The sequence below is a fragment of the Lepidochelys olivacea genome (assembly GCF_965140295.1).
Source record: "Lepidochelys olivacea isolate rLepOli2 genome assembly, chromosome: 14".
Classification (NCBI taxonomy): Eukaryota; Metazoa; Chordata; order Testudines; family Cheloniidae; genus Lepidochelys; species Lepidochelys olivacea.
The window spans coordinates 14,467,617-14,487,128 of record NC_140424.1 but is presented as its reverse complement, the minus strand read 5'-3'; the positions used below and the strand labels follow the sequence as shown (position 1 = coordinate 14,487,128).

The window sequence follows — 19,512 nt, the reverse complement described above, 5'->3', positions numbered from 1 at the left end:
TGCTGGCTTTGTGGGAGCTCACAGCTGTTGATTCTCCTCTTTGCCAAGCGATAAATGTCTCAGTTCTTGTTATCCCAGCTGGCAAGATTTGAGTGCCATCGACATTGTTTTGTTTCATGGCAAGTGACGTGACCGTCTTTTTCTCTTCCAGAAATGTGGATCCCCCCGTCTGGTATGACACAGACGTGAAGCTATTTGAAATTCAGCGAGTCTAAGATGAGAGAATGCACTTACCTCTGCTAAGAGAGAAACACTGGAAACAAGGACCTCACTGTGCACTGCTCCATCACAGCTATTCGTGCATTTCACAGCCAGCTGAGAGACCAAAAGGACAATCACTTCCATTTACCTACCTGTCATTTTAGCTTTAATCAGGGTCTGCTCAGAGATACCTGCCCCTTAGCCCACCTCCCTTCCTACCCCTCCCCAGGAACCCTGAGTGAAAGATACCTAGGGAGTGTCCATTGTGGTTGTTGCACTAGAAACCAGACCGTTCTTAGCTCTCTCACTCCTGGCTTTGGTCTGGAGATAAACCTGAACCTGACCAGCTGGAGGCTATGACCTCCGCTCCCTCACCCACTGGTCAGATTCAGCATTTGATTAAAAGACTCTGAATGTAAAGAGTTAAACTGGGTCAGCGAGGGAAGCTGCTGCTACAGGAGGTGCTTTTTTTTTTTTTTTTATTGTAGAAATACATAGTTTTTGTGGTTCTTTTCCAAAGAATTTATTCCAAGACTCCATCAGGTTTCAGGTCGTCTTGCTGCTGCCTCTCCTCACTGTCCATGGCAGGGCTGGAGGATCTTTATTTACCAGCTGAATGAAAAGGGAATGCTAAAGGGAATCTAGTTGTTCATCCACTTCATGCCTGTGTTTTGAGTCCCTCTTTCCTTCCCCTCCTTTGGTTGCTGTAAGCCAGTGCTTCAGTGCGGAGTCCAGAGCTCTGTCCTTTCCCCTTCTTCCCCACTTTGTCACTCACTGCCCTGGAGGTTTGCAGACCAGGAATGATGCTGTGCCCTTAGAGATGGGCTCTTTAAATGACCAGAGTGTATGTGTTTAAAGCCAGTTTGAATAGCTTACTCAGACTAAGGGGGTCAGTGCAAAGGCTAGGAGGAAAGGGCTGGACCTGTAGGCATCAACAGGCTTTTCCTTGCAAGGAGAAAGGAACAGTTTGTGTCGCCCTCCATTCCAATTGATTGAAGGGTCACCATTGTCTAGCCTTGGAAAAAGCTATAACCCATCTTCCTTGCTGGGCATGTTGTCCTGGCATGTGGGGAATGGTGGAAGGGATCAGTTGTGCACTGCTTTTTCAGGGCAAGGGGCTGAAGGAAGGTCTCAGGGAAGTCTTAAGCAGCATGTTGAAGGCAGCAGGAGAAAAGCAGCTAGGCACTGGTGGGAGTGACCACTGGAGTGAAGTTGGATCCTTCAGGAGGCCTTGATGGCTTCTGGATTAAAAAAAGCTAGACTGTATTGGATGCCAGGCATGGTAAGTGTGGGAACCTATAGTTTGCTGGGATATTGGGAGATCATCTGCCTCAATCACAAGATATTGTGAAGTTGTGCTTGATGCAGCAGTGCAGGGTTGCAGTTCTGTAGATTAGGGTGTGAGTCAGAGATGTTTCTGTTCCACTGGAAGGTCCTCATGGTGCAGACATGAGCCACAGGATGAGAGGGATCCTTTCACGGACCAAGTTCTAACTCCCCTACTGCTTAGTCCTTAGTGTTTCGTTCTGCAGACCACCAAGGACAGCCATTCTTGATCCCTAGTTTTAGAACCACTGCTGTAGATGACTCCATGTAAACCATTCTCCCTGCCCCCGTATGCAGGGGGCAGATGTGTTATGGGGCCGCCACCCTGTAGCTCTTCCCCTTATGAGGAGGTCCATGCTGTGGTATGGGCAGCCGCCGTGCAGTAGCCCTCTTTCTGGTTTAGTATGGGTTGCTCACTGATCTAGTATCAAAGCAGTCCCCCTCCTGTGGTGCTGGAACTGGACTAAAACCCCCAGCCCAGTTTGGTACTGGCGTATAGCCTGGAATATCCTTGAAGGACAAGAGATAGATGAAGGGAACCTTTTTTCTCTTCACCCCCAATGCATTTTGTCGTCATTTCTGCCACCTCCCCCGCATCTGTATAAAGACATTTACAGATTGAAGTCTCTATTTTGCTTGGAATATCTCTCATCTGAAGAATGTGATTGATGAAGCCCTGCGATGGGCTGACCTCTGATTGTACCGCACCTGCACGTCACAGCTGGACAAGGGACTACTTGTGTCCTGGATGCTTGCTTTTCCCCTGCCCCTGTCATGCACACTGGTTTTGTGGTATCTTCCGTCCTTTCAGTTTGCTTTGTGTATCTTCTGTTCCTTTGGGAGTTCCTCTGCAGTTTTATGTTCCTTGATGTTTCAAGTTCAGTCTTTGTTCCATGGAAATCAAATTGCACTGTAAACTATTTGCTAACCTATAGAGATATAAAATTATCTTAAACATGGCACCTGCTTTGACTCTGTCTGTCCCAGAGGGGGATAATGATCTTGTTTATGTTACTTCTGGGGGCCTACTGTGTGATTTATGTGACTGGAGGATATGGTGTCCTGGTTTCCTTTGCAACGGGTGGCTTACCACCTGGTTATCTCTGGTAAACTTACCTGACCTGTGCATTCCCAGCCTTTGATATGCTGTGAATAGGGTCTGTTAAAATGACTGAGTCCAAGGGCTTCACAGGATTCCAACACAGGATTAGATACTTATATGAATAATGAGTACATAGAACTATAGAAATATAGGGCTAGAAGGGACCTTGAGATGTCATCAAGTCCAGCCCCCTGTACTGAGCCAGGATCCAGTAAACCTAGACCAACCCTGACAGGTGTTTGTTCAACCTGTTCTTAAAAACCTCCAGTGTTGGGGATTCCACAACCTCCCTTGGAAGCCTGTTCCAGATCTTAACTATCCTTATATTTAGATTTTTTCCCCCTAAGGTTTAACCGAAATCTCCTTTGCTGCAGATTAATTCTTCTTGACCTACTTTCAGTAGACATGGAGATCAATTGATCACTGTTCTCTTTGTAACAGCCCTGTACATATTTGAAGACTTATCAGGTCCCCTCTCAGTTTTCTTTTCTCAGGACTAAAAATGCCCAGTTTTTTTAACCGTTCTTCATAGGTCAGGTTTTCTAAAACTTGTATCATTGTTGTAGCTCTCCACTGGATTCTCTCCAATTTGTCCACCTATTTCTTAAAATGTGGGACCTGGAACTGGACACAGTACTTCAGCAGAGGCCTCGTCAGTGCTGAGTAGATCGGGACAGTTATATCCCGTGTCTTACATACGACACTCCTTTTAATACATCCCAGAATGATATTAGCCTTTTTCACAACTGCATCACAGTGTTGACTCATTCAATTTGTGATCCACTATAAACCCCCGGATCCTTTCCACCTAGAGTTTTGATTTTTGTTGTCCTATCTAATTTGGGGGATATAAATTCTGTGCCTCAGGGCTTAACAAACTACCTATGGTTAGAGAGAAACCTCCCCTCTGGGCGGGGTATTTTAGCATTGTCCATTAGGGGGTTTCTTGTACCTTCTGAAGCAGTTGATGCTTGCCTCTGTCAGATGCAGGATACTGGTGTAGCTGGACCATTAGTCCAATCTAGTATGGCAGTTGCTATGTTCCAGAGCTGATTGGTTATTGGCCTCTTTATCACTGGTCAGTGATACTTCATAGGTTAAAAAAAAAAAGGAGTACTTGTGGCACCTTAGAGACTAACAAATTTATTAGAGCATAAGCTTTCGTGAGCTATAGCTCACTTCATCGGATGCATGCAGTGGAAAATATAGTGGGGAGATTTTATATACGCAGAAAACATGAAACCATGGGAGTTACCATACACACTGTAACGAGAGTGATCAGGTAAGGTGAGCTATTACCAGCAGGAGAATGGGGGGGGGGGGGGAAGGACCTTTTGTATTGATAATCAAAGTGGGCCGTTTCCAGTCGGCCTTGATTATCACTACAAAAGGTCCCCTCCCTGCTCTTCTGTTGGTAATAGCTCACCTTACCTGGTCACTCTCGTTACAGTGTGTATGGTAACTCCCATTGTTTCATGTTCTCTGTGTATATAAAAATCTCCCACTAAGACCACATCCCAGTTTCCCTCTCGTGCTGTGTGTAAACGTTCATTGTACATACAGGGTATATCTGTGCTGCTAACTCCCCCGCGGCAACGGCCCTCAGAACTGGGTCTACAGACTTGGCTTGCGGGGCTTGTGCTATGACACTAAAAATAGCCACTCAGAAGTTTCCACTTGGGCTCTGAGGGGGTTGTGTCTTAGAGCCCAAGCTCCAACCTGAGCAGGAACATCTATACAACATAGTGTGACCCCCCCGAGCCTGAGTCTGTAGGCCTGGATTCAGAGACTCACTGCCACGGGTGTATTTTTGCTGTGTAGACATGCCCGCAAAGTGCCCATATTTGCATCTCAGCGTTAGGCCTCCAGAACTCCCTGTTCAGCTAGGCCCTGTCAACTCAATCGTGCCCTTGGGTTTGAGCTGATGTAGCAGAGCCAAAGTAATTGTCTTCTTCCCCAGTCACACACATCATTCGGTGGCTCCAGTATCTTTTGCAAACAAGGGAGAAGGTTTGAGAGCTTGTTTTCATTTGAAAGGAAGAGACCTCTGCTGTGTTTCTTGGGTGAGATTCCTGGTACAAACTGAAATGGAAGTAATAATTAACTTTATTGGTGCCTAGTTTATTCAGTTGTAATTTCTCCTGCCATTTCTTGTTGACATAAGGTTTAGTAAAAGTATTTGAGGCAAAGTCCATGCTCACTTGACCTGTCTCACTTGTAACTTCCAGACTAGCTGCCGTAATTGTGATCGGTACCCACTGGGATGCCAGTGTTAGGGGTTCTTTGGAGAGGCATTTCCGAGCACCATTAGCTCTCTCTGCCCCTGATGGTGGCTTGTAGGGAGTTTGTTTTTATACAAGGCTGCAACTCTGAGAACCCAAGCTCTGAACCTAGTGTGACAAAGCTCTGACCTTGCCTCCGCAGGTCCCGCGTTTCCTGGTGGATTTCACTAGCCTCAGAGGCTCACTGTGACCCTCCACGTAACCCTTCTCTCTCTAGAGACAAGTGTCACAGTCTACTGAGCCATTTTCATCATAAGCCAGCGAGGGAGGTGAGGAAAAGTTATCCTTCCTTGCACAGTCTCTGTTGTCTCCCCGTCTCAGTGATTAATCAGGGGGCAAAGGTGGGGGGAGCCTGGGCCCACCCTCTACTCTGGGCTCCAGCCCAGGGACCCTAATAGTATCAGCTATGGTAGCTGACCTTTTAGAAACATGACATGTACAATTCCCTGGGCTACTTCCCCCACAGCAGTCCTCACTTCCTCAAGCTCCACTTCACCCTTACCTCAGGGCCTCCTTCCTTGTGCCTGATATGGTGCGTACTACTCAGCCTCTCCACCAGCACAATTTCCTCCCACAGCTCCTGACACACACACCCACCTGACTGGCTGGGAGGCTTTTAACTAGTTTCAGCCAGCCCCTGATTGGCTTCAGATGTCCGAATCAACCTAGCCTTCTCCCTGCCTTCTGGAAAGTTCTTAATTGGCCCCAGGTGTCTTAATTGACCTGGAGCAGCTGCCGTTTCACTTATCCTGGTCCTAGGGATTTGTTTAGCCTGGAGCTAATAGATCTATCTCCCACTACTTTTCCATAGCCATCTGGCCTTGCCCCGTCACACTAGCCAAACCCTTCTTTAGACTGATTTATGTAGAATGGGAGCAGTGAAGGTAGTGGTATTTGCACTTTAATCCATCAACCTTGGTTAAGTGACATGAAGGATTTTGATAGCAAGAAAGATGGATTGATTGTAAAATTGGGACCTGCCCTTAAATCTTTATATAATCTTTGTACTTGGGAAGGCCTGGATCCAAAGCCTGTTGCAACGAATGGGGGTGGGTCTTTCCGATGACTTCAGTGGGCTTTAGATCAGGCTCTGTGAGCAAAAGGTAAAACAAAGACTGCACCAGCAAAACATGGCTGTTCAAATTGTCTTTATTTCTATTCACTGAGCTCAGTGCTTGAGGCCCTCGATCACGAGGCCAACCACTAGCCTCTGTGCATCCCAGTTCCCCACCTAAGTGCCTTTGGTTAATCAAACACCTGATGTGTTTCTCATCAAACATGGTGCTGTGTATTTTTACTCCCTGATTTGCACACAAGTTAACGCACATTGTTACCTCCTGTACAGACTGTGGAAAGCACAAAGGGGGGTGGGGGTGACAGTAGCATTATTAGTAGTTTATTTTAGGGCTTTCATAGATTCCAAGGCCAGAAGGGACCGTTGTGATCATCTAGTCTGACCTCCTGCATAACACAGGCCAGGGAACTGCCCCTAGCTAGGCTTTCAAAACGGCATGCAATGGTGTGACCTTCACTAGCGCAAAAGGATGAGCCGATTCCATTTCATGAAAGAACAAGAAATACACTCAGTAAAAAGCAGGAATGAGGAATGTCAAGTTTAAGCTAAGTGGTAACGATAATGCTTCTCTAGCGCTTTCCACCAGCGGCGCTCGAAATGCCTGTCAGAACGTTCACTGAGCCCACTTCAACGGGGTAAGTGGTTTCATTCCCATTCTACAGATGGGGACATAGAGGCACAGAGCTGTTCATGGCCTGATTTCCAGAGATGCTGAGTGCCCATAGCTCCCTTTGACTTCAGTTAGAGCTGTGGGTGCTCAGTACTTCTGAAAACTGATCCCAGAGGCCCAGATCCTCCAGAGTATTCAGGCGCCTTAGGCCGTGTCTACACTTAAAACACTACAACAGCACAGCTTTGGTGCTCCAGCTGTGCTGGGTAGACGCTCCTACAGCGACGGGAGGGGTTCCCCAGTCGCGGTAATTAATCCGCCTCCCTGAGAGGTGGGGGCTAGGGCAATGGAAGAATTCTTCCGTCCGCCTAACGCGGCCTACACCGGGGGTAAGTCGGCGTAACGAAAAATCCACGCCCCCAAGAGATGTAGCTATGCCGCTGTATGTTTTCTGTGTAGACCAGCCCCAAGTCTCATTGAATTCAATGGGAGTAAGGCCAGGTCTACACTACAAAGTTAGGTTCGACCCAGCTACATCGCTCAAGGGTGTGAAAAATCCACCCCCCTGAGTGGCAAAGTTAAATCGACCTAACCCCTGGTGTAGGCAGCTGTAGGCTGGCAGGAGAATTCTGTCAACTTTGCTACTGCCTCTCAGGGAAGTGGATTACCTATGCCAATGGGGAATCCCTTCCTGCCAGCACAGGTAGCATCTACACTGAAGCACTACATCAGCACAGATGCAGCTGCGCCACTGCAGTATTTCAAGTGTAGACAAGTCCTTAAAGAACTAAATATCTTTGAGCATCTGGCCCAAGGTTACATATAGAGTTAGTGTCAGAATCAGGAGCAGAACCTGGATCTGCTCTAACTACTACACTGTGCTCCGTAGGTGTTCATACAAACCTTATACTTCCATGCATCCATGTGAAAAGTGGGCATTTTTATTCGTTTTTGCTTGACCATGGGGCATGTACTTCAGGTATTTCTGTGGCCTCTTCCTCAGATTGCTGATAGGGTTCCTGCCCTTGATTTCAGAGGTTCTGCGGAGTGCATTTCAGTCTGTGCATCATGATGCTGCTCTTATGTTCAGAGGGTTGAAGGTGGAGCTGGTTAAAGTCCCATTATACCTATTATACCTATACCTATTATACCTATTATTCTGGCACTAGCTTGTTTCCGCTGAGCAGTAAGGTATTTTACAGCCCGGTCTAGATTGTTTTGTTTTTCTATGGAGAAAGTTGACACCAGCATGTTCAAAACACAAAACAACTTCCCTTTCAGCTGAAACTCTGCAAGAAATAGGGCTCAGAGGAGTCAAAATGAAAGTGAGCTGGCAGTATCTGTGCCTTTGTTCCCAGGTCTCCCCCATATGGCTACTGCTGTTGTTTCAGCTCCATTTCTCCCTCCCCCACTGGACGAGGGAGGGTTGGACCTGGTTCAGGATGACACATAAACCTCCAGGAGCCCCCCGACAGAGTGCATTCTGTAGAACACGCCCATGGGCAGGCCGAAGTTCACAATGGCAAACCAGGTGGAGTAACCATAAAACGACTTCTCCAGTCCGTTCTCGAAGGTGGGGTGCATCCCGAATGCGGGCATGATCCACAGCTAGAAGGGTGGTTATAAAGAGCAGAGGTCAGAAGAGGTTAGGGTGTCCTATATCAGTGGCTCTCAACCTTCCCGGACTACTGTTCCCCTTTCAGGAGTCTGATTTGTCTTGTGTCCCCCCAAGTCTCACCTCATTTAAAGACGGTTTGCTTACAAAATCAGACATAAAAATACAAAAGTGTCACAGCCCCGCTATTCCGACAAATTGCTGTCTTTCTCATTGCTCCCATACAATTCTAAAATCAATTGGAATATAAATATTGTACTTACATTTCAGTGTATAGTATGTAGAGCAGTATAAACAAGTCATTGTCTGAAATGTTAGTTTGTATGGACTTCGCTAATGCTTTTTATGTAGCCTGTTGTAGAACCTGGCAAATATCTAGCTGAGTTGATGTACCCCATGGAAGACCACTGTATACCCCCAGGGGTACGTGTACCCCTGGTTGAGAATCACTGTCCGATATATATATTCAGCATAGTCCATGGCACTGGGTAGGCTCAAAAGCCTAATGGACGCAGGACTGGTTGAGGCAGTCACTGGTGTATCTCTGATTAATGGAGCAAGTCATCTCCCTAACAGAAGACATCTCAGAGGGATGTTTCCTGTCCTTACACTACTGCAGTCTCTGCCAAGTAAAACCATGTCTCTAATATAACCCCGCCTGGAGACCTAGTAACAACACAGTTGCCCCCATAGCCTGGTTCAGCTTTTCTCATGTATCTGGCATGAGGAACTTGGAAAATGTAGCGTTTTTATGACTATTTTGCATGACTCGGTTTCCCTGTTGTATTGTGGCCTGACTGCATGCATAAAGCGAACTCATAGGTGGCTGTGAAGGGGGAGTTATAGAACTGAGCAGGCCGGGTAAAACACTGACGGCCTCTCAGGTCCCCAGCTTCAACGGAGTTAAGATAACAAAGGCCGGGCCAACAGCTGGCAGCAGAAGTTACCTTGCTGACTTCATCCAGGCTAGGATGTTTTACTCTTCCCAAGGCTAAGTCTGGCATCCAAAGGCCTGTTAAAAAGGTGCCCATTGCAGAAAAGGGGGGATTTTTGCAAGGGGATGAGTTGAGAAAAGCTGGCCAGGATGTATCACTGAAAAAGCTGAGAGGACTCACTCAGAGGCAGAGGAAGCAGGCTGGAAGCAATGAGCAGTTTCTCCCAACTCCGAGATGGGGAATCAGCCAGACCTGTCGGAGCTTTGGCTGGAGAGGTGGAAGTTGGGTAAAGGACTATGCAAGTAGATCTTTAAATCTACTTCTGTTAGCACTGTGTACCTTAGGGGGCAGAATAAATCACGCTTTGTTTTGAAGAAGCTGCTTCTGTCTCCCTGCAAACGCACACTGCCACAGGCTCCCAATGAGCCACGCTTGCCCGGGTCAGCCCACTGCAGAATCAGTCACAGTTGGTACCGGGGGATGTATCCCAGGTCCTGGTCTAAGTGTGGGCGGACTGCAGAATTCCACTTGGGGAGTGGTAAAGGCCTGACCCCTGTGGGTGTGCACTCAAAGACACTCTGAGAAGGGACAGCAGTACAGCTAGCCTGGTAACCAGGACAGACGGGAACTACCCAAGTTTTAATCGCATCCTCAAGCCAATGTTATAGCTCTGTCCAAAGTTTTAATCACAGTTCAAGGATGTGGTTAAGGTCCTGCCTGCTCCGTTCAATAGGAATGTGTTGTATCTGGCTGTGTGGGCACAGATGTCATTGCAGACAGGTCCTAATTCTGGAGACTCTTGATGACAAGGACCCACTACTATCCGCTGTGCTTCCCACTTTCCTCGTTAGGCACTTTTTATTCAACACCAAATGTGTCTAATAATGTCTAATATAGCTAAAATCAGGGCATCTGAGGGGCTTTTAGCTGCCTACGTTTTGTGAAAATCTTCCCCCCTCCCCCCCGAACCAGTACAGAAAATCTAGCCATGCTGGAGTCATTCACTTTAAAAAGGGTTAAGGAAGTGAGAGGCTAACAGGAAACCTTGTCTGCATGGTAGCACGAGCCTCAGTCCTGGTGTGTAAGAGTTTACTAGCAGGCCTAGGAAATGTAGATGAAGGAAGGATGGATGGTTCAAAGGAAAGAGAAGGTAGGGGTGGACAGGTGTGTGTGTGAGAGAGAGAAAATGTAGAACCAAGTATACTCATTATATACTGATATACTCATTCTCATTCCAGAGGGATACTCACTATGATGTTGCACAAGACCAGGAAGATTGAGATCTCCTTTAGGGCTTTTCTCTTCCAGTTCAGGTGGCCATAGGTATGGCTGTTGGCATGCGAAACCCTCCTGATCTCCTCTCGTATCTCTAGTGGGTAAACTCTTCTTGGGTCACAGCCTTCACGCTTCTCGCCTTCTTTTGCCTCCGTCTCTTCATTGCCAGGGGGCGGCATGGGCTCCTGGATGGTGTGTGACATGGCCGTCTCTTCACTGGATGGACCTGAGTGCTGTGTGTGGGGCCCAGCCAGGTTGGCACCAGGATCCTCCACCAAAGGCTGCCGGTGAATCCCCTCAATAATGAAGATGTTCTGCGTGATGTGCTGAATGATGAGGCTGACCGCGTAGGTCAGGGTGAGTCTGTTCAGCAGGTCTCCGGGGTTGGTGGCCACAATGGCAACAATGGAGAAGTAAGAAATGAGAATCTGGCCTAGGGCTGCTCCCATAAGCAGGATTACATCCAAGCTTCGGGTTGGGTTTTTCAGAGTATCTAGCTCACGCTCTTCCAAGCGATGGATGACCGTCCCAGCCAAGGCACTCACAGTCATTGTTGGTAGAAGCATGACATGGTAGGAATAATACATCACAAAGGTCTCCTGGCTAGGCGCTGAGCTGGTAGCCTGGATTTGGTAGATCAGGAAGATGCAGATCCCAAGCAACAATGCAGATATGCCCAGCACGAGCCCGTAAAAGATGCCACGGAGCTTGAACTTGGGCTTGGCATGAATGGCCTGTTGGGGAGGGATGTGCCTACCCACGTTCTTCCACATGACGAACAGCATGGAGCTGCCGATGAGGCAGTATTCCATGTTGAAGGGGTACAGCAAGATGTAGCCCTTCTGGAAGATGCGGCAGGCTGTTGTGTTTGGACACATGCATGAGCTGGTCTTGTTGCCTGGAGTGAGGGAAGAGGAAGGGGGTCATTTGGGAGGCACGAGTAGCCTGGGAAGTTTTTTTGTCTATTTCCTGGCTACCTGCAGTGAGTTCCTACATATCTGCCTGCCCCAGAAAGCCTAACGATCTGCATGAAGCCAAGTGAGCCTTTAAGACTGGGGCGGGAGGTGTTTAGTATAATAACACTTTGCCCTTCCCATGCTCAACTAATCAGACCTCCCAGTCCACCCTGGAAGAGGGGTAATATTAGGTTCTCCGTTTGTATAAGACACAGACAGGTGAAGTCACCTATCCAAGGCCGCACAGCATGCCAGTGGCAAAGCCAGGATCAGTGCTAAGGCTTTTCTGGTTCCTATCTCCCTGCTCAATCCACTAAACTCTCTTCACATGCATCTGGGAGGTTAAGACCCCCTGGTAAAGGTCTACAACATCGACCTGAGGATTTGAGGTTTCTGCTGTGTCATGATGAATTAGTTACGTAGGGAGCTGATGGGGATCTCTCTCTCTCTCTCTCTCTCTCTCAGGAAGGAGAGACCGGACCCAGTCCCGACCATGACTACATGTAGACCTTGCCCTGTGTGTAACATGTATTCTCTTTCCTTCCCTAGCTAGATGTTCTCCCAGGAGATCTCTTTATCTCCAAATTTTAGTGGCTAAATAGCTTTCCAGGCAAATCATCATGTTCCAAATGACCCTCAAACTGCAGTACAAATCATTCAAAAAAATCGAGATCTCTATGGGCGACCTCAACCTATAGCTAAGCAAAACTTCCTCTTTTCCCGGAAAAACAGACACCAACTCCTTGTGCTTTAGTGAAGACGCATCCCAGTGGAGATGATCCAGAAAACTGAATGGCTGGGGCCAAGGGCTAGTGCTGACCTCATGGATTCTCCATCCTACCTACCTACCTGTTGCTATTAAGATGTAGGGTGACCAGACAACAACTGTGAAAAAACGGGACAAGGGGTGGGGGGCAATAGGCGCCTATATAAGAAAAAGTTGCAAAAAAACGGGACTGTCCCTATAAAAACGGGACATCTGGTCACCCTATTAAGAAGCAGTGAAGAGTGAGCCATATCTGGAAAATTCTACACAAGACCTTTGAGTGCAGATTCAATTTCCCTGTGAATAGAGTCGTTGGTCACCGCTAACAGCCAGAGCAGGAGATCTGTGGCCATGGTCAGCATCAGCCCACATCTGTAAAAGGGGAAGAGCACTTTTACAATGTGTCACCTGAGAGCGTCTCTTATGGTCTTTTGCCCTTAGCTCCTCCTTGCTTTATGGCGCGCACACACATTCTCCATCCTGTATGGTACCACCTGGACTCACATGGGCACACCCACCCACACCTGTGCTTACGCATACACTCGTGCATGCACATTCGTATTTGTACACATAAGCACACCCATTCCTGCACAGTCATAGCCATTCCCACTTGCAGTAATTGGCACAGGTTCTCACGTGCACTAGACTTACAACTGAACTCTTAAACCAGTGGCGAACTGTGCCCATTGGGGCTTGCAGCTGTCACAGGAACATGTGATGGCGAGAAGAAAGCTAGCTAACCCATGTAGACGTAATGAAAATGGGCGAGGTCAAGTCAAAACCTAGTGCCTCAGCAAGCACGTGCAGTAGAAAGATTCTTGAGGTTGGGGGTTGGTTTGTGAAATCTCTCATCCTTTAACGATGAATTTTCCTGCTCGGTGGAATTGGCAGTAATCCTGCTGGCCACCAGCACTGGCATGGATGTCAGCTCTAATGTGTGTGCTGCAGTTGTATACTTCTATCTGCAAGGATTGCGCTTCTCCAATGTAATCTACAACCTCCTATTCATGCTGACTAGGTCATTATCCTCCCCTGGGGAAATTCAGGTGGACTGGAGATGGGATTAGGAAATCAAACTGGCTGATGCCACACAGACCAAACAAGAAGATGGCTCAGAGGGCAAAGCCCAACCGAGGCCCATTTGGAAGAGGGACAAATTGATCTGCCTTGCTTTTAAATATAAAATCCTTCAGTTTTAAGAAACAAAGATCTTTAAAGCTGAAATGCAGATTATAAGACGCTCATGGGTGGGCTGCTGAGGAAGGGAAAGTGGAGTCAGAAAGGCCTGGTATGAGAGTGTTCAAAGTAGCATGAAGGGCTATTAAACAAGGCCCCTCCTTCTCTCGTCCTACCTGGTGAGGTTGTGCTGCACTTGGGTACAGTCCTTACAGTGACTCCATAAAAGGTATGTCTGAAAGCAACAGAAACAATCAAATGAACCTATTGTAAACCTGGCATCAGGCGTGTGTGCAAAGATGTGCGGGAGCGGGAGCCTGTGCAAATGCAAGCATCTGAGTGGGAATGCTTGTGACTCTGTGTGTGAATGGGTGCAGGAGTGCTTGAGCTTATGTGTGCAAAGACATCCATTTTGCAGCATCTGCATGTGGGCAAACGTACTGTCTAAAGTGCAGTCAGCTGTTTAACTACACTCGTGGTTTGATGTTGGAAATAATATTCAAGAAACCAAATAACCAAGCTTAGCCATTTAATACCTACTGCTCTGCTCTCTCCAGGAAGCGGCTCTCTGGCAGCCTGCAGTTCATCTTACACAGAAGGGATGCTCTGAAGTAGGCATTTAAATTGGCCATATTTATAGTCTGGTGGTTTACAAACTAAAATCACTTTATACATCACCCAAGACTAAAATCCACCAATTAGCTTTTCACCTTGTTGTTCTGTATTAACTTCTTCCTGCCTTATCTTTTGTTTTGGATCCCACATTCCAGATGCTAGGAGGGGCCGTGAAGTCACAATACAGCCTGTACTAGGACACACCATTCGTGTATCTTGTCCTTGACAGGTTCCCTATTTGCTAATGCCAAAAGCGACGTTTAGATTTGTGGAGTATTATGGGATAGATGGATAGATAGCAGGACAGAAGTGAGCCGAATACGAGTTAGTGAGCAGAACTGTCCCACATTCATATTTAATATAACATACGCAGTAGTAATACCACGTGCAGAATACCTATTAATATGTGTGTGTGTGTGGGGAACATATCTGGCTACATCTACACTACACACCAGTGCTGGCGGCATGTGGTGTACGTGTAGCTACAAGCACAGTGAAAAGCAGGGATGTGGCCACCCTGTAGTAGTGTGTAACAACATGCATCAGTGAAAGCCTCTGGCAGTGGGAAGGCAGTGGAAGAAGGCTTCAGCAGCTCCCTGCTGCCAAAGCCTTTCACTGGTGGGAGGAAAGGCTCTGGTGCGGGGGAAGCAACTTGAAAACCCCCTGGCCGGAGCCTTTCCCTGCTGCCAGAGTCTTTCCCTGCAGCGGGAAAAGACTCCAGCAGTAGGGAGGCAGCAGACACTCCACTGCTAAAAATTGCAGTGTAAACAGGGAGGCAGAGTAGAGAAAGTGTAGGGTTTGTACTCACATATGTCTCCGCACCCTTCAGGGGTGTCTTTACGTGCCTAAGCCGTGCCTCACAGTCTACCCTGCTACTTAGACCCATGCTAGGGGGGATACGCAGGTATGTAACATGCCGCCAAAGGAAGCATGCAGCATAGATGTACCATAGGTCTGGCTAACGTGTAACTGTATACATGTGTGAATGTGAGGGCGCATGTATGTATGAATCTAATCCTAAAAGAGAGACTTGAAACTATATTTCCTTTTGCTCTGCTAGGCACAGGAGTTTGCTTCTCAAAGAATCTGGGGAATTTGCATATATGGTTTAGGTCAGAGAAATGTCATAGTTTACAGAACTTCTGGTTGCAAAGCACGTCTAAATCATTTAAATGGGAAATTGATTTTGCCATTGGGGTTTGGCCATTGCTAACAGAGAGAAATCGTGATTTCAAATGGAAAAGCTTCCTGGGGGACATCGGTACAGAAACAACTGTCTGAGCTGTTGAGGGGCAATATACCAGATTTTCACTTATCTCTGTCTCTTTACTGACTTTGCAGAAGGAAGTAGGGGAATTTCTGCTAAATTCCATGAGAGATTTATTGTTTTTATCACAGTAATGATTTCATTTTACTTTTATGTCTTTGAGTACTATTTGTGCCACATGTATTGGCCCTGTATGTGGTTTGGTATTTAAAACAATAACTGATACTAAAAATACCTTTAACAAGAAACCCCTACCTCTGATCTCTCCCTCCCTTCCCTGCCTCCCAGCTATACGGCAGAGTGACTGGATTCCAGAGAAGATGACGTTCCATACCTGAATGCAAACAAAGATGATTTCTATGCACAGGAACAGGATTTCCAGTTGGGATTTGCAATGTATGAGACTGATGTCATATCCAATCCTGAACACATGCAGGAAGATGGCACAGATTCCAAACAGCACTAGAGACCCTGTCCAAACAGCAAAACCATTAGCGAACCAAATGAGCAAGGGTCCATACATGGAGTAAGCTGAAACTGGTACAGGTTTAGTAACCATCACCACATCTGCTTTCATGCTTCCTGTGCTTGGGGGGACTGGGAGAGTTCTAGTTTTGGGACTTCGGGGGTGGGCTTGAATTCAAATCCTGGATCCAGGTGCCCTGAAATTTGGGAAAATTTGAAAATCCCGTGATTGTTTGGGGGGTGGGGAACTCTGAATTCCGATTTTTGAACATTTGGGTTTGGCAATACTGGCTCAGTCTTTAATGAAGTTACTTGAACAGTGCATGCCATTTGCCTGGACTACACGTGTGTGGGGCGGGGCGGGGCGGCAACCCACCCACGATGGTGGCGGGAATTCGACTCTTCTTCTGTCACCGGCGGCAATACGGTGGCCGCACCATCACTCCGCCTCCGGGTTCAGCGGCAAAAACGCTGGCGCCGGCCCTGAGCAGTAGAGACTAGGTCACTGGGAGTGAGGATTTCTGTGTAGAAATCTAGCTGCGCTGGATATTGCTCAGTAAAGCTTTGAGGGTCAAATTTTCAAAGCTGTTTAGGTGTTTAAGGATGCCCCTACTGGGCTTCTCAGCAGCACTGGTGGAGAGCTGAGTGAAGAACTAAGTTTTCAGTTTGGTGGGTGAACCAAAAAAAATTTTTTTTAATGTTTTTGTTTCAAGTTCACGTTGCAACACAACATCTGGACGGTGTTTTCCTTCCAGAACTACGTGCCAAATTTGACTCAATTTTGCGAATAGCTTCAGCCAACCCCCAAACCGCATCTTTTGGCAAATCAACTAAATTATTTGGCCAAAAACTGTCTCCCAGCTCTAGCTTGGCCCCTTGCTCCCACTGATTTCAACCTAACATGCTTAACTCCCATTGAAATCAAGGGGAGGTAGGTGCCGAACTCAGGTACGGGCTTCTAAGGATCCCCCTAGGCACCTAACTGCATCTGTAAGTGCCTAAATACCCTTTGAAAATCTGGCCCTTAGTGCTTCATTTTATTCCCGAGCTTGTGCACTAATTAAAATGTCCCAATAAACTAAGGACAGAGCAATTTGGAGGTGTCATTTTATAAGCTAAAGCGGGCTGGGCCTGGTCAGGACTTGGCTGGGAGCTCCACGAGGAAAACCCCGGTGCTGCAAGAAGGGGATTCACTAAGCAGAAATCTTCCTTTTGAATCTGTATGAGCCAGTGCACCAGCATGGCATGAAGGGGAGGACAGTCCTCTGCTGCAAAAAATGCTGTTAGAGGTAATGGTGTCTGTCCCCTTTGTGATCACTAAAGGTAGGTCTACGCTGCAATGAAATACCTGCAGCTGATTCGGGTTCAGGCAGCGAGGCTATAAAATTGCAGCATAGACCCTGTGAATGGGGAAAAAGAAAAGGAGTACTTGTGGCACCTTAGAGACTAACCAATTTATTTGAGCATGAGCTTTCGTGAGCTACAGCTCACTTCATCGGATGCATACCGTGGAAACTGCAGCAGACTTTATATACACACAGAGAATATGAAACAATACCTCCTCCCACCCCACTGTCCTGCTGGTAATAGCTTATCTAAAGTGATCATCAAGTTGGGCCATTTCCAGCACAAATCCAGGTTTTCTCACCCTCCACCCCCCCACACAAATTCACTCTCCTGCTGGTGATAGCCCATCCAAAGTGACAACTCTCTACACAATGTGCATGATAATCAAGTTGGGCCATTGAGTCCCAGACCCTGGGTTCCAGCCGGAGCCTGAACATCTACACCGCAATCTACAGCCTGAGCGCTGCTAGCCCAGGCAGCTGACGTGGGCCAGCTGCAGGTGTTGAGTTGCAGTGTAGACACCTGTGAGGTCCCCAGGTTCTCACTTTGCAAGGGGAAGGATGATGTGGTTAGTTTCCTGGATAAATTCCAAGGTGGACAGTGACACTCTGCTGTCCTGAATGCCTTCCGGAGCTCCAGCTGCATGCAGGAGCCTTGGGCTCCTGGCCCGGGGCTGTCTTAGAACAACAGCCCTGGCACTTCCCTGGTGTCTTTTCATCAGAGGGTCTCAAAGCAGTTGACCATCATCCAGGACCTGAAGCCTCACAGCACCCATGTGAGGCAGGGAAGTTGTATGACCCTAGTCATTCAGATGGGGAAACTGAGACATGGAGGTGAAAAGGGGTGGGGAAGAGATGAAGTGACTTGCCCAAGGTTACAGCTTGAGACAGGCCAGATCGCCTCATTCCCTGCGCGCTAACCGGTAGGAAATGCTGGGTTGCCATGCCAGAGGTGGCAGCATTTTGATGGTAGGTGAAGTGGTGCCTTGTGTGTAAAGTGGTCTGAGTGCGAGGCACTGAACAAAGGTAAGGGGGTTGTGTGCACCACTTACCCTGCACCCAGACTGGCCCGGCATGGGAGTCCCTGTACAGCACCGCATGGGGCTTCCTGCTGGTACACAGCAAGTAGTAAATGATCCAGCAGAGCGACAGGATCTTGAGGATGGAGAGGAAGATCCCGACGTCGCGCCAGGTAATTGCCACCCTGTTGAAAGCCATGCTGCTGATGAAGGCGCAGCCCAGAAACACCACGTTCATGGCCAGCAGCCCCGAGAACAGCTGCCCGGCCTTCCCAGCCTGCGTGTCATTGTGGAGCAGAGAGGAGCAGCTCCGGTGCAGCCAGGACTTCTCAGAGCGGATCTTCCAGGCTTCGGGCTGCGCTGACGCTGATTCTTCACCGTCAGTATCCTGCTTAAGGTGCCTCTGCTGCGCAGCTTCCTTGCCAGCCATGTCTCAGCAGTCACGATTTTCTGCTGTCTGGTCAGAAGAAGAGTTCACGCTGGGATCCCCTACCTGGTTAAACAAATGGAGATTGATAAGAACGCCAATGGAAAGGATGTTGGGGCTGCTGCTGTTTACATACTGAGCCACTTGGCTTCACATGGAGAAAAAGTCACATGTGAGACGAGTTTGGTGGCCTCAGTTTAGTCGCGGTCCCAGACCCAGGCATCCTTAGAAAGGACATAGTCTCAGAGCCAAATTTCAGCAGCTGGTGCTAATCCCACCCTCACTCCCTCAGGGGGTGATCCGTAGAGCAAGGGGTGTTAGGGAGAGACAGGGCGGAGACACTTCCTAACTGGAACTACCTCCAGAATAACAGTATCAAAATACATCCATCCTGCTGGAGAGGATTCCCCAAGCCAGCAGAAAAGGGACCCGGCAGGAAGTGCAGGACCACGTCCAACCTTTCCGCCAATTCCCAGGAATGACCCAGAGAAAGGAGACGCCGAGAAGAGGTGTCCATACTGGCCAGAGTTCTCTATTACATTCTTACCTCCACACGGCTGGTGAGATCCGCAGGGTGGAAGCAGCAACTGGTGGGACCCGTTTTACATTCTCCAGGCACGCAAAGCTAAAATCACCCCCCGCCCCGCAATGACTGCCGTTCAGCCCCGGCCCTCTCCAGGCTTCTCTAAAGAGCTGCGACAGGCAGGCAAGGGCTGCCAACTGGAAAGTGGAACCTGGGCTCTCACAGCACATTGATTTTTGCCTGTTTACTTTTGGAATATTATTGTCATTATATTAATGACCTCGCTGAGAGGCTCATTAGCTCGGCAGAGGGCAGCCAATAGGAATCGACCCTGGCCGGCCCGTGTCAACTGCCTGTTAGTTCTCTACGCAGGATGTGCTGACTGGTGAAAACCGCAAGCCCATATGACTAATGCCTTTTGAAGCTCCACGGTGTCTGAAAGTCACTTCTCCCTCACTGGCGCACTCAAGGGAGCTCCAGGTTGGGGATGATGGGCAAACTGGGCTGGCTAAAACAACCGGAACTTTCTCC

The 19,512-nt window shown here is 48.0% G+C and overlaps 2 protein-coding genes across 3 annotated transcripts in view; one reads left to right on the top strand and one right to left on the bottom strand.

Annotated features, from left to right (window-relative positions):
- HID1 (HID1 domain containing) overlaps positions 1-2,774 on the top strand; it is a 50,163-nt gene extending 47,389 nt beyond the window's left edge. The window contains exon 19 of one of the 2 annotated variants that reach the window (XM_084646911.1): positions 152-2,774. In XM_084646911.1, coding sequence (XP_084503037.1) covers positions 152-215 — 64 coding nt within the window. In that variant the 3' untranslated portion in view covers positions 216-2,774. The remainder of the gene's footprint in view (positions 1-151) is intronic. The other variant, XM_084646912.1, reaches the window with a different exon arrangement.
- Positions 2,775-8,033: 5,259 nt separating this feature from the next.
- OTOP3 (otopetrin 3) lies at positions 8,034-18,461 on the bottom strand (the record flags this gene model as incomplete). The annotated part of the gene is made up of 6 exons (XM_084646700.1): positions 8,034-8,204; positions 10,397-11,319; positions 12,418-12,515; positions 13,496-13,554; positions 15,536-15,672; positions 18,065-18,461. 6 exons carry the CDS (start codon positions 18,459-18,461, stop codon positions 8,034-8,036), a joined length of 1,785 nt encoding a protein of 594 aa, XP_084502826.1.
- Between the last annotated feature and the right edge of the window lie 1,051 nt (positions 18,462-19,512).